This window comes from Dryobates pubescens, chromosome 33 (assembly GCF_014839835.1).
Source record: "Dryobates pubescens isolate bDryPub1 chromosome 33, bDryPub1.pri, whole genome shotgun sequence".
Lineage (NCBI taxonomy): Eukaryota > Metazoa > Chordata > Aves > Piciformes > Picidae > Dryobates > Dryobates pubescens.
In genome coordinates, this window is record NC_071644.1 from 6,294,436 (window position 1) to 6,308,501 (window position 14,066).

The 14,066-nt window shown below is 60.2% G+C and overlaps 1 protein-coding gene across 1 annotated transcript in view; it reads right to left on the bottom strand.

Moving 5' to 3' along the window:
* Nucleotides 1-216: 216 nt before the first annotated feature.
* The window catches only part of NOC2L (NOC2 like nucleolar associated transcriptional repressor), a 45,475-nt gene continuing 31,625 nt past the window's right edge, over nucleotides 217-14,066 (bottom strand). The window contains exons 15-19 of the mRNA XM_054175883.1: nucleotides 13,769-13,912; nucleotides 10,500-10,613; nucleotides 6,773-6,908; nucleotides 3,261-3,395; nucleotides 217-915 (exon numbers count right to left, since the gene is read on the bottom strand). Coding sequence (XP_054031858.1) covers nucleotides 770-915; nucleotides 3,261-3,395; nucleotides 6,773-6,908; nucleotides 10,500-10,613; nucleotides 13,769-13,912 — 675 coding nt within the window. The 3' untranslated portion in view covers nucleotides 217-769. The remainder of the gene's footprint in view (nucleotides 916-3,260; nucleotides 3,396-6,772; nucleotides 6,909-10,499; nucleotides 10,614-13,768; nucleotides 13,913-14,066) is intronic.

The window sequence follows — 14,066 nt, forward strand, 5'->3', positions numbered from 1 at the left end:
TGAAAGGAGCAAGCAGCCCAGCAGGCTGTGCTGCAGCAGTGATTGGCAGTAATGATGGCTGGAAGCAGGCAAGGAGCAGCACTTGGGCTCTTTGCACACACCAAGCTGCTGGCACTTAGAGCTGGGGGGTGACAGAGCAGGCTCTAGGACAGGAGGGGGTTTGGCTGAGCTGTGCTGCTGACCCCATGAAATGAGGAAGAGGAGGAGGAAGAAGGTTGAAGGGTTTCCAAGGGGTGGAACTGAGGGAGCTGCTCCTGAGCAAGGCCTCCTTCCCTGTGCAGGGAAGAGACAAAGCCCTGAACCACTCCCTGCAGCCCTGAAGGCCTTGTTGGCAAAAGGGAGGGGTTGGGGAGGGCTCCAGATTCAAGCAGAGGGTGAGGGGGAAGAGAGAAGAGGACCCTTGGAGAAAAGAACTTCTCCTTCCTTCCTTCCTTCCCTTTGGCCAGCTCCCAGCAGGAGCTGAAGCTGGACCCTGTGCTACTTAAAGCAGCAGATTTTAATGAGGCCTTTTTATTAGCAATGCTGAGCAGTTTTGCTGGCCTTGCCATGGCCACAGTTTGGCTGTTCCCAAACCCAGAACTGGCAGAAGATGCTCCCCCAGGCCCCAGAGGATCTCTCTGCTGTGCCACTGAGGGCTGTGCTGGCGCCCGGGGCCGGGCTGCCCCTGGCCGTGCCCCTTGGCTTTCTTACCACCTCTGTGAGGCTCAGCTCCAGGTGCTGGGGGCTGGGTGATGCCAGCAGCTCTGTCAGGGGTGGCTGTGAGGGTGGCTCAGTCCTCATCAGAGAAAGCCAAGTCCTCCACGATGTCCTCCTCTCCTTGGGCCAGCTGCCGCAGGTCAGACTGCGCCAGCCCCCGAGGGCAGCTCCTCTGTTTCTTTGAGCCTGGGGAAAGCTCAGCAGCTTCCTGGCCTTCCTCTGGGGGTGGAAAGAGGGAGAAGTGTAAATCCTGCTTTCCTGGGAGGGGGAAGCAAGGCAACTCATTGCTAATTAATCCCAGAGCCTCATTAATTTATTGGCGCCACTGCAGCTCCCAGATAGCAGCAGGAGAGCACCGCAGGCAGCTCCTGCAGGCTCTGAGGGACTTGGGGGCCAGAGGAGACCTGAAGCAGAAAGACAAGGACTGGAGGGGGGGGATGAGACAGGCAGTGCCCCCAAACCTTCACCCCTCCCAGCCCAGGTCAGTCTTCCTCAGGGGAGGTGTGAGGCTGGGCAGGAAGAGCTGAGGGAAAGCTCTTGCAGGGAAGAGCAAAGCTGCCAGCTGAAAGGCAGCCCCAGGCTCCCTCCTGGGTGAGACAAGAGAGGGCAGAGCACAGCTGGGAGCTGCTCTCTAGGGGCTGGGGGCTGGGGACTGTACAGGTGCCCAGTCCCAGTGCTCTTCCCTCTCATCCCAGCAGTGTGGCTTGAGCTTGCTCCACCTTGCTTCCACAGGGAGCCCCTGCAGCCCATCTGTGTTGGGCTCTACCAGCACAGCATCTGCTCAGCACCAAGCCTTACCTCTGGGCTTCCTGCCCACAGCCTCTCCCAGGTTGTGGAGAGCAGCAGCTTTGGGCTGGGGCTGCCTCTCCTCAGCTCCTTGCATCACTGATCAGCAGCTCCCTGGATCAGCTGCCAGGTTCTGCCACCACCCCACTCCCCAGAAGGGACAAACAGCTACCTCTGGCTGCACCAACCCCCCCCTGGTGCCAGCAGAGCATCAGAAGTGCCTCTCCAGGCAGAGTTCTCCCCCAAGGCCTGCTGGAAGGTGGGAAGCTGTCATGGCCAGCAGCTCCTCCCTGCTGCAGCAGGCAGCACAAATGTGTGCTCTGGTGGAGAAGCACCACAGGAAGGCTCAGCACAGGGAGTCTCAGCCTTGGGAAGGGTGGATCTGGCTGGCTGCCCTGGCTGGCTGCAGCAGTGCCCCAGGCCAGGAGCAGCCCAGGCTGAAGGGCCCTGCTGGGACCCTGCTGGCTCCAGGCTGTGCTCTTCCCCCCCCCCACCAAGGGAGCTGCCAGGGGGGTGCCAGCAGGAGCTCCCCCACACACCAAGGAAGGGATGGCTTTTCCTTCAGCTTCTCTCTCAGCACTCCAGTAGGCAGGGGGGGGAGCCCTCTCCCTCCTCACCCCTCCCAGCACTGGCAGAGCAGGCATCAAAGCCCCATCTCTCCCCAGGGCTGGCTGTGCATGCCAAGCCACAGCCATCTGCCATGCTACATCAGCCACCCTGCCTTCTCACTTGGACTCTTCCCTTCCTGCTCCCCCTGCTCCCCAAACTAGTAAAGCAAGCTGCACAGAGGAGCTTTTTGTGGCTGCTCCCCACAAGCACACATCCCAGCCTGCAGCAGGGGGAGGAGCAGAGGCTTGGCACTCCCAACACAAAACCCTAAGCAAGTGGCACACACACACACAGGAAAGCAGCACAGGGCCCCTGGCAGGCCCAGCTCCTCTCTGGGATCTTAGCTGAGTGTCTTGGCAGACACAGGCAAGACTGAACTGACCCTGGGGTGGGGAGCAGGCTCTGGAGCTGGCTGGGGCTCTCTGTGGCAGGGATGGAAGGGGAAGGCACTCTCTCCTCAGCTGCAGGAGCCTGGCTTGGCAGCCAGCACAGCCCTGCTGACCCAGCTGGCAGCTTTCTCAAGTGGCCATTTAGCTGTTCTGGCCTGGCTAGGAGCATGGGGGGGTGGGGGAAGTCCTCATGCTGACACCCACCCCTCTCACCAGCTGTGTCTCTGAGCAGCAGCAGTGACCAGGCCCAAGAGCAAAGGCTCTGTGCAGCCCCCCCTGCTTCAGGAGCTGACCATCAGCTCCTGCCCTGGGAGAGGCTGTGGAGAAGCAGCAGCTAAAGGGTTAGCCCTGTGCAGTGCCCCCAGACCGCAGGCAGTGCTGCTGGGAGGAGCTGTGCAGGGCACCCTCCACACCCCCCCTGCCTCTGCAACCTGTGGAGAGCCTCCAAGCAAGGCTCCTGCCCCCGGCCGGGGGAGGCTGCACTTCAAGAGGTTGTTTGAGCCTCTCTGCAGGAGGCCCCCTGAAAAAGAGATGAAAGGGCCTGCTGGCTTCTTAGAGCAAGGCCTGCAAAGACCTTAACCCTTTCCCTCTCTCCTCAGTGGCAAGGCAGAGCTGCCAGGTCTCCCTGCCTGGGGGTGGGGGTGAGGCCTTGCTGCCACCCCCCAGCAGCAGCACAGGCAGCAGAGGACACAGCTGCTGCCTGCAGGAGCCCCCAGAGGAGCCTTTAGTTAGCAGTGCTGCCACAAATGCCCTTCCCCTCAGCCCAGCTGCACTACTTACCCTCTGAGTCACTGTCTTCCTCCAGTTCCTCCTCATCCTCCTCGATTTCATACTCCCCTTCTTCATCATCATCATCCTCCCCATACTCCTTGCTGCTTGCTTCTGAGCTGTCATCTGAGGCCTGCTTGCCTTTGCCTTTGCCTGCAAGAGTTGTGTGAGTGGCCAGGTGAGAGCAGCACAGCTGCAGGCAGCACCTGCATGGGCTCATGGAATGGGTTGGGCTGGAAGGGACCTCCAAGCTCAGCCACTTCCAACCCCCTGCCCTGGGCAGGGACACCTCCCACCAGCCCAGGCTGCTCAAGGCCTCATCCAGCCTGGCCCTGAGCACCTCCAGGGAAGGAAGCAGCCACAACCTCCCTGGGCAACCCCTTCCAGTGTCTCCCCACCCTCCCTGTACAGCATTTCTTCCTCATCCTCTGTGTCTCTGTGGTTTCACCTCCTGAGGCAGCAGGGGGTCACAGCAAGCAGCCAGGAGACAACTCCAAAGGTGCTTTGGTCCACCAGGGCTGCTCCCTTCTCCCTCCTCACTCTGCCTCCAGATCCTCAAGCTGGCTGCCCCCTCCCAGCAGGAGTTCTGCCCCTGGGAAGCAGCAGCATTACCCTGCTGGGCAGTGGGAGTGCCTGAGCTCCCCTTCCACAGCCCTGGCCCTCACTGGCTCGACTCTGATCACTGAGGGAGAGATGAAGAAACCTGCTCAAGCTCCCCAGAGGCACAGCTCATGTGCTCAGAGGCTGCAGCCAGGCTCCCTTCTCACCTTTAACTGCCCCAGGAGGAGGCAGCCCAGCACCTCTCCCTAACCCTGAAGAACTGCTCCCCACCACAGCCCAGTGCCAGAGTTCCTTTCACAGCACCAACTCTCTCCCTGGCACTGCTCAAGGCCAGCAGCATTGGGCATTCTCAGCCCTGCTGCTTGCTCTCCTCTCCCAGAAGGTCCACCCGGGGCAGCCTCATTTCCCTGCCTGGAGTCCTGCCCTCAGCTGCTCCAAGTGGCTCTCTTGGAAGTGGTCTGAGGCTGATGTGAGCTGAACCAAAGTCCTTCCCCTTGTCCCAGACCCTCCTACTGCCTTCCTTCATAGCATCCTAGAGTGGTCTGGGATGGAAGGGACCTCCAAGGGTCATCCAGTCCCTCCCCCTCTGCAGTCAGCAGGGACACCCTGCACTAGAGCAGGTTGTGCAGAGCCCTGCTGAGCCTCCCCTTGAATATCTGCAAGGCTGGAGCCTCAACCCCCTGCCTGGGCAGCCTGTTGCAGAGTTCCACCCCCTCATGGTGCAGAGCCAGAGGAGGTTGTTCTGCCTTCCCACCTCACAGCTGAAGAGGTGAACACACAGCCCAGCAACTGCAGGGCCTCCCAGGTGTCCCTGCCCCTGGCCACCCAGCAGCACAGTGGCCAACAGAGAGGGAAGTGCAGCAAACTGAAGCCTTGGCTCCTCTGACTTCCATCTGCAGCCAGGCCTGACAGTGACTGAAAGCAGAGCCTGGCTGGGACCAGCTCCCACCCCCCAGAGAGCCAGAACAAGAGCCCATTGTGTGCCTCTCCAAGGCACAGGCCCCTTGCCCAGCTCCCCTCTTCCCTGTCCCTGCTCTGCAGTCGCTGCCTGGGGGGCACTCCAGCCTCTGCTGTCCCCACCCAGCACCTCAGGACCCATGGTGGGGCTGAGCACAGTTGCTCCCTGAGCTGGAAGCTGCCTTCAGGGCCTGTCCCCTCCCTCCAGAAGTCCCCCTGCTAAGAACAAAGCCTGTGGAATGCTGGAAGGCAAGGCCATGGCTGACCCTGCTCAGGGAGCAGGTCCCACTGGAGACCTGCAGCTGTGGGCCTCCCACAGAGCTGGAAAGGAGAGAGAGAGAGCCCTCTGCTAGCCCAGGGACCTCAGTCCTCCCCCTTGCACTCTTCACAACACAGCTCAGGCTCCTGGAGCTGCCAGAGACCCTCCTGGAGGGAGCACAAGCCCAGGGGTGTTCCCCAGAGCTGTGCCTCACCAGGAGCCCAGGGCAGAGCCAGGAGTCCCTCAAGTGCCCAGCAAGCTCCCAGGCCTGCTGCAAGTCAGCTGTGGGAGGCAGAGGGCCTGGCCCTCCCTGGCTCTCAGCAGCCTGCCCTCTGCACTGCACTCTCTGGCTTTCTTAGGAGCCACTGGCATTCTTCTAAGGGCCTGACTCACAGGGCAGGACAAGCTCAGAGCTCAAGGCTCTGTCTCACCCAGCCCTTTGTGCCCACAGTGCTCCCTCTCCTTGGTGGGGCACACGAGATCAGGTTCCTTTGGGGGACCACAAACCTCCTGAGCAAAGGTGGTTTGGCCTCCATGCCACAGAACCCTTGCCCAGCTGGGACTGAAAGATCATCTTGCCCAAGCCTCCTGCCCAAGCAGGAGGGCCTAGGGCAGGCCACAGGCAGGTTCTGAAGGGCTCCAGAGGAGGAGACTGCACACTCTCCCTGCTCCCCTCCCATCCTTTGCCAGGCCACCTGGACAAGTCCACTGCCTTCAACCTCAAGCTACCAGACAGAGAGTTTCCCAACCCTTCCTTCCTCCTGTGTCCCAGGTGGCTGTGAGGGCACAGTGCTCCTTGGTTTATCCTCTCACCACATGCACAAGGGCCCAGGACTTGACCCACAGCTTCCACCTCCCAGCAAGGCCATGCTGCAGCCAGGAAGCCTCTGATGCCCCCCAACACCTCCAAGGTCAACAAGTTTTCCTTCCCCCTGCCTGTGGGGAACTTCTCAGGCAGGTTCCACAATTGGCTGTGGCCCTCTCGTGGCCACAGCCAGAGACTGACATCACTGCACCTCCTCCAGAGGCTCTGCAGCCTCTCCTGGCTTCTCCAGAGGGCTTGCAGCATCAGCCACCAACAAAAGATAGACACCAGGAGTGCAAGAGGAGGAGGGAGAACCATGCTGCCCTCAGAGAGCCTTCTTCTGGTGGCCACTCCCTCTGCCAGTTACTGCTGGCAGTGCTCAAGAGTTGAGGGTCTTCAGCCTGGGGGGGAGAAGGCTTCAGAGAGAGCTGTGGCAGCAAGAGGGAGCCCCCAGGAAGGGCTTTAGAGCAGGGAGTGCAGGGCAGTGGCTTCAGATTGAAGTGGTGTAGATTTACAGCAGGCATGAGGAAGAAATCCTGGACTGTGAGGGTGGAGAGGCACTGGAGGAGGTTGCCCAGAGAGGCTGTGGAGGCCCTCTCTGTGCAAGTGCTCAAGGCCACCTGTTGGATGGGGCTCTGAGTGGCCCTGAACCTGCCCCAGCAGGTCCATGCCCTCCAGAGCTGGATGCAGCACCCAGGTGAGGTCTCAGCAGAGCACAGTGGCAGGATCACCTCTCTTCACCTGCTGGCCAGGCTGCTTGGATGCAGCCCAGGCTGCCACTGGCCTTGTGGGCTGCAGGAGCACCCTGCCTGTGCTCCTCCCCGCCAGGAGCTGAGCAGAAGCCAACTTGGCCACCATGCCCCCCTCAGGGCAGGGCTGTGCTGCCCCACATCACCCAGAGCTCTGGCCAAGGAGCAGGGACTCCCAGCTCCAGCCCCTTACCTTTTAGAGGGAATCCAACATCCTCCTCCTCAGAGTCAGTGTCCAGCTCAAAGAGGTCCTTGAATTCCTTCTTATCTTCCTCCTTCCTCTCATCCTGCTTCTTTCTTTTGATTTCTGGGAAGTTCAAGTCCTCAAGCTGGAAAAAAAAAACCCAAACCCATCAGTGAGCACAACCTGGACCTGTGCTTCTCAACCTGAACTGCTGAGCTCACAGCCTGGGATGTGGCTCTGCCCAGCATGCTGAAGCCTTCTGCTGCCCACCCAGGAGAGCAGCAGCTGGAGCTGTGAGGCAGTGACAGAGGGGGAGTGATGCCTGCAAAGCACCACTGCTCTCCAGCCCTACCCCTAATAAATGGCTTCTGCTGAGGGCCCTTCAGCTTCTGAGAGCTTGGTGGCCAGGCACAAGCAAGCCAAGGCTGTGCTGCTCAGCTCTCAAGCAGCATTTTCCACCCAAGCCAGAAGCTGTGACAGCTGCAGCAGAGGAACTGCCTTGGAGGCTGCAGAGCTCAGAGACCTGAGGGGCCTGGGGGGGCAAGGCAGACCCAGAGGGGAGCTGGAGCTCTCCAGCCTGGGGCTAAGCAGACCCAGAGGGGAGCTGGGGGGCCCAGGCAGACCCAGAGGGGAGCTGGAGCTCTCCAGCCTGGGGCTAAGCAGACCCAGAGGGGCTCTAGAGCAACCTGGTCTAGTGGCAAGTGTCCCTGCCAATGCCAGGGGGGTGTGCAAGTAGATGATCTTTAAGGTCCCTTCCAACCCAAACCATTCCTTGCATCTTCTCAGTGCACACAAGCAGCCAAGGGGTGGAGGTCATGAGGATGGGGCTGGGCTCTAGCCAGTGGAGGCCACTTATGGGATAGGAGGCAATGGGCACCACCCCAGGAGCTTTCACTTGAGCTTTAGGAAGAACTTCTTTGCTGTGTGGGGGCTGGGGGCCTGGGGCAGGGGGCTGGGGGCCGGGGGCCCGGGGCAGGGGGCTGGGGGCCCGGGGCAGCACAGTTGTGGTTGAGCACAGCTCAGTGGCAAGCTGCTGAAGGGTCTGGCCCACCCCAGGGCATCCCCTGGCCCTTGCAGAGCTCAAGGGGCCAAGAGCCTGGCTGCTGCAGCCAGCCAGCGTCACTGCCATTGAGCACTTGCAGCTGACACCAGCGCTGCTCCTCACCCCTCTCCGGAGGGGGATCAGGGGCAGGATTTACTTGCAAGGGCTCAGGCCAGCAGGGCAAAGATAATCAGAATGCAAATGAAATCCCAAGTGCTCTCCCCCCGGCTGCGGCCCCCCTGGGAAGCACTCAGGCATTAGCACACATTAGCTTGCTTGGGCAACGTCCACCCTGCCGGTAAGGACTCGTTTGTCCTCTCCCACCCCTCAGGCCACCCCTCAGCAGGCTCCCCTTCGACCACATCCACCCCGAGCCTTCCCCCCAGTGCGAGAAGAGGGCAGCAGAGCCTGGGTGGGAGAGGCAGCTCTGAGCAGGGGGAGAGGAGGGCCGGGGGTGAGGAGCAGACAAGAGGAGCCCTGCCTTGGCTCCTGCAGCCCATTCCAGCAGTCTCTCCCAGCCTCTTTCATGCTTGTGGTCCCCAGCTGGGCAGTATTGATTCTGGGGGCCGAGCACTTACAAGCAATAACCTGCAGCACCAGGATGGGAAAGTCAGCAGCTTGGCCAGAGGGGAGCAAACCATCCAGCAGCACTTGCAGGGCCCTCAGTTTCAATCAGCCTGCCAGCTGCTCTCTGACACCAGGAGATGCCTCTTCCTTCCACCACCCCCTCCTGCTGCTGGGCTGCCTCTGTGCTGGCAGAGCAGCACACCAGAGGCTTTCCATCAGCAGCCCCAGAGTCACAGACCCCCTGCGTGGGGAGGGTCAGAAGGGACCTCTGGGGACCATCCAGGCCAACCCCCCCTTGCTGGAACAGAACAGAGTTAAGCAGCTTGGAAAAGACCTCAGAGATCATCACCTAGCCCCCAGCACCATCCCATCAACCAAACCATGGCACCAAGGGCCTCAGCCAGGCTCTTCCTGAACACCTTCAGGGATGGGGACTCCACCACCCCCCTGGGCAGCACATCCCAAGGACCAATCTCTCTTGCTGGGAAGAACTTCTTCCTAACCTCCAACCTAAACCTCCCCTGGCACAGCTTGAGACTGTGGCCTCTTGTTCTGGTGCTGGGTGCCTGGGAGAAGAGCCCAACCCCCAGCTGGCTCCAACCTCCCTTCAGGGAGTTGGAGGCAGCAAGAAGGTCTCCCCTGAGCCTCCTCCAGGCTCAGCAACCCCAGCTCCCTCCCAGGGCTGTGCTCCAGACCCCTCCCCAGCCTCACTGCCCTTCTCTAGCCTGCATCCCATCACAAGCCCTTGGGAGAAGCAAAGGGAGTGGGCAGCCAGGCTCGGTGTGGGTGTGTGAGGCAGGCTGCAGCTCACAGCAGCTCAGAGCCAGGCTGAGGTTGGGTTTTTCACCCCCCCAACTCTGTTATTACTTTCCCCCCTCCCAAAGGCTGCTAATGGGACATGGATTTTCCCAGCTCTAATGGGCCTCATGGTGTTCACTCTCCTGCTGGGGCTCACAATGCTGCATCATTAAGCTCACAGTCCCCACCGAGAGGCTCAACAGCTCCATTCACCCGGCACAGAGGCCAGGCAGCCACAGGCCTTTTGGAGGGCTGGCTCCAAAGTCTGCCTCTCCCTGCAGCTGAGCTGCTCAGCCTGCTTCCTCCAAGGGAAGACAAGGGGCTGCCACTGCCCCTCAGACCCCCTCTGCTCGCAGCAGTCACCCTCTTGTGCCTTGCTACCCGAAGCAATCCCCCTGAAGGGCAGCTCTCCATCTCAGCTGCCCACCCCAAGGGGCTCCAGTGCCCCCTTTCCCCTCCCATGAGTTACCTGAACCTGAAGGGGGCTACAGGAGAGCTGGGGAGGGACTTTCTACAAGGGCTGGGAGTGACAGGATGAGAAGGGATGGATTGAAACTTGAGCAGGGGAGATTTAGACTGCAGATGAGGAAGAAACTCTTTGCAGTGAGGCTGGGGAGGCACTGGGGCAGGTTGCCCAGGGAGGCTGTGGCTGCCTCCTCCCTGGAGGTGTTCAAGGCCAGGCTGGATGAGGCCTTGAGCAGCCTGGGCTGGGGGGAGGTGTCCCTGCCCATGGCAGGGGGTTGGAACTGGATGGTCTTGCAGGTCCCTCCCAAGCCAAACCACTCCATGAGATGAGGACTCCCCTCCCCTGGGGGCTGCAGCTCCCCTCCCCTTGTGCTGCTTCACTCCCTGGCAGGGGGCAGCTGACAGCAGCAGGGCCAGCTTGGACCCCACTCACAGCTCTCACTCCTTGCTGCCTCTTAGCTGCCCCTCCCCAGCTTCCTTTCTGCAGAGGCCACATCCTCCTTGGCTCCCTTGGCCCAGGACAGGAGGGTGCTCGCCCTGCCCGGCTGCCCCAGGCAGTTTCAGCCTCCTGCCCTCACCTCAAGCTGGTTTATCAACACTCCCAGGATCTCCAAGGGCTTCTGCCAGCCCCTGGCACTTGTCTCAGAGGGACATCCTCGTGCCCCATTGATGTTGCTCCCCACCACATGCTGGGGGGCACCAATCATACTCGTTTGGGGCTCCCCAGCTCCTGGCCACTGCTTTAGCACCCAGGCAGCTCTTCTTCAGCAGGCTCCCATCCCATCTTCTGCATCCTGAGGGAGAAGGCAAGGAGCCTCCCCTTGGCACAGGCCATGTCCACCCAGTCTGGCACTTCATCCTTACCCTTTCTTTGCCACTGATTTCCAGTTGTATCTCCTTCTCCCTTAGCTTCTTCCACTGAGAGTAGTACTTGGTCAGAGGGGTCCCCTCCTCTCTGAGCTGCTTCTCCCACTGCTCCTGTGGAGAGAGGGGATCACAGGATGGCAGGGGGTTGGAAGGGACCATCAAGTCCAACCCCCCCAGAGGCATGAAAGGCTTTCCAAACAGTTTCTTCAGCACAACTTTGGCAAAGCCAGGGAGTCAAGGGCAGAGGTGAGGACCCTTTCCCAAACCACCTTTGTGGGGGAGAAATTGGCAACCATGACCAAGAGTGCAAGTGTTTGCCTCTTTCAAATCACAGAACCTAACCCCTCAGGTCACCCTCACCTTCCTCAAGCACCCCCACTGCTATCTAATGCCCTCAGGTCACCCTCACCTTCCTCAAGCACCCCCACTGCTATCTAATCCCCTCAGGTCACCCTCACCTTCCTCAAGCACCCCCTCTGCCCTCTAATCCCCTCAGGTCACCCTCACCTTCCTCAAGCACCCCCACTGCCCTCTAATCCCCTCAGGTCACCCCCCCTGCTCTCCACTTTCCCCCCACCAGAGCTGCATGGAAGAATTAGCTCAGCATTTGGGTGCAGGGAGCAGCCACAAATGGCAGTGTGGGAAAAGCAGAGAGCATTTGCTTCCCATTGCTCTTGCTGGCAAGGGGCACAGGCAAAATCCCCCTCCCCCACCCCCTCCCTTCCCTTCCCTCAGCTCCCTCTCCCTTCTGGCAGGGTTTGATGCCAAGGATGCCAATGCCCCACCTATCTTGGGAGGCAGCCTGGCAAACTCAACCCAGATTTCTGAGGGGCACTCCAAGTGGTTGTGGGAAGCCCAAGCCCTGTGGGAGCTCTGCCCTGGTTTGGGCATTTGCACCATCTGCCTGCAAAGGGCCAGAGGGAAAGCACAGGGACCCCCCTGGCACAAAACCTGCATGCAAAAAGCCTAAGCCCCCCTGGCTCTTCCACCCCCCAGAGGCCCTGAGGGCACTGCTCCTCTGCCCCCACAAGCATGGATTCTCATCCCACCAACCCAGGGGAGGGAAGGGCTTTCCTCTCCCACAGGGCAAGAACTGCTGGAGCAGGTCCAGAGGAGGCCATGAAGATGATCAGAGGCCTGGAGAACCAACAGGGACAGGCTGAGAGAAGAGGAGGCTGCAGGGAGACCTTAGAGCAGCCTTCCAGGGCCTGAAGGAGGCTACAGGAGAGCTGGGGAGGGACTTGGAGTGACAAGGAGGGACAAGGGCTTGGAGTGATAGGATGAAGGGAAACAGACTGAAGCTTGAGGAGGGCAGATTTAGACTGGAGACTAGGAAGAGTTAGGATTAGTGATGGTGGTGAGACACTGCAACAGGCTGGATGCCCCCTCCCTGGAGGTGTTTCAAGGCCTTGAGCAACCTGGGCTAGTGGGAGGTGTCCCCTGCCTGTGGCAAAGGGCTTAGAACTGGCTGATCCTGAAGGGTTTCCTTCCAACCCAACCCATCCTAGGGACCTATGAAGCATGCAGACCCCCCCCAGGCAGTCCATGCAGGGCACACTGCTGCTCCATCCCCTGAACTGGCAGCAAAGCTCTCTCCAAACTGCTGCCCCCTTCCTTTAGCCAACCAACCTCCCTCCTTCCAAGCAAGCTGCCTGCTGCTGTCCCTCCAGAGCCAGCCCAGCCTGATCCATGCTGCTCAGCCCTCCCCAGACGTCCCTGGGCCAGCAGGGGCACCAGTGTCAGCTGGGAGAGACAAACAGGCAGCAAGATGTTAAAGCAATCATTCTGCCCTTGCACAAGGGACTGCAGGCAGAGCTGCTGGGAAGAGCAGCCAGGGGCAGGGTTGCTGGAAGCCCTCTTTCATTGAGCCAACGACCCTCCCCTGCCCATCTGCTTCATGGGGAGCCCCTGAGGCTGAACTCTCTGCCTCTGCAGAGTGGGTGGGTGGTCACAGCAAGGGGGGGGGGGGGAACCCAAAAACATAGAAACCAGAGCAAGAAAACCCCAAGCACTTTGCTGCAGACAGGAGGAGCAGCTCCTGGAGCCAAACAGTGCAACCCAAATGGTATTTACAGAGCCAAAGGCTTCCTTAAGTCACTTCAAAGCCAGTGCCAGCAACCTCCTTAATCCCTGACCAGCTCTGCTGCAGCCTGGCACTGAGCAGAGAATCAGAGAACGTTAGGGGTTGGAAGGGGCCTCCAGAGATCCTCCAGCCCAAGCCCCCTGCCAAACCCTTGATTGATGAGTGAGGATTTCAAAGGATGAGTTTCCTGCAGTGCCTTTCCCCTGAGTGTCTGGGAACAAAAATCAGTCTGCACTGCAACTTCAGCCCCATGCCCACAGGTGGAGCTTGCAGTGCTGCACAACTCCACTCTACCCTGTGGCCAGGGGGACCACCCTGAGACACCAATGACCTCCCAGACAGAGGTACTGCCCCCTCTCTCTTGCCAGGCAATGAAGAGCCAGACCCACTCCCTGCTCTCAGCCCCAGAGGCCTGCACACCTCCCCCTGCAGCCAGGCTGCCAGAGGCTTCTGTGCTGTGGATACAAAGCAAAGGGAAAATGGCCAACCCAAAGGACACCCAGAGCAAGCTGCACTAACAAGTCCCACTGCAACCTGAGGGAAAACCCCACTGAGCAGCCTGCTCCAGGGCTCTGCCACCCTCACAGCAAGGAAGTCTTCCCTCACACTGAGGTGGAACTTCCTGGCTCGCAGTCTGTGCCCATCGCCCCTTGTGTCCTGCCACAGGACACCAGGGAGAAGAGCCTGGCCCCTTCTTCCTGACACCCACCCTTCAGATGAACATTGATCAGATCCCTTCTCAGGCTTCTCTTCCCCTTGGCTAACCAGCCCCAGGGCTCTCAGCCTTTTCCTCATCAGCTGCTCCAAGTCCCTTCAGCCTCAGAAACCTCCCCCTAGGAGTTCAGGCGTGAACTGGCACCTCCCTACCAGGGACAGGCTGATGAAAAGCAAGGAGCTTCTCAGCAAAGGACATGGCCCAGCAAAGCACAGCACTTCAGTGCATGTCTGTGTGCTGTAAATCCTGGAAGGCTCCAGCTCATGGCCTGTGTTTTCCATGAGGCTCCTGGCTGCCAGCTCCGGCATCAGAGCCCCGCCGAGCGCAGTCGTCTGGGAACCCGGCCCGCACGTTCCCCTTGCCGTGATCTCCTCCTCCCTCTGCCACCAGCCCAAGCCCAGCAGCCAGAGTCCTGAGTGGGTTTGTTCCCCTCCCCCCAGGAAGCCCAGCTGGAAGCAGCAGGCTCACCACAGCCTCCCTGCTGGCCACGCCGAAGGTGGCTCTCTGCCGCCGGCCGCAGATGTAGGCAGAGTTCTCCTGCAGCTTCTCCAGGAGCTGGCGGATGGGCTTGGAGTAGTTGGCAATCTTGCACTCCTTCAGGAAAGATTTCAGCTGGGAGAAGGAAAAGGAGAGGAGTGGTGAAAGCAGTGTCATAGTTTCCACAATCAGATCCCATCAGCTTAAATAAAACCCCAAGCAGGAAGCCCTTTCCCCACCCCGCAGTGACAGCACAGAGTCTCCTCTCCAGGCAGGACACAGCACAGCC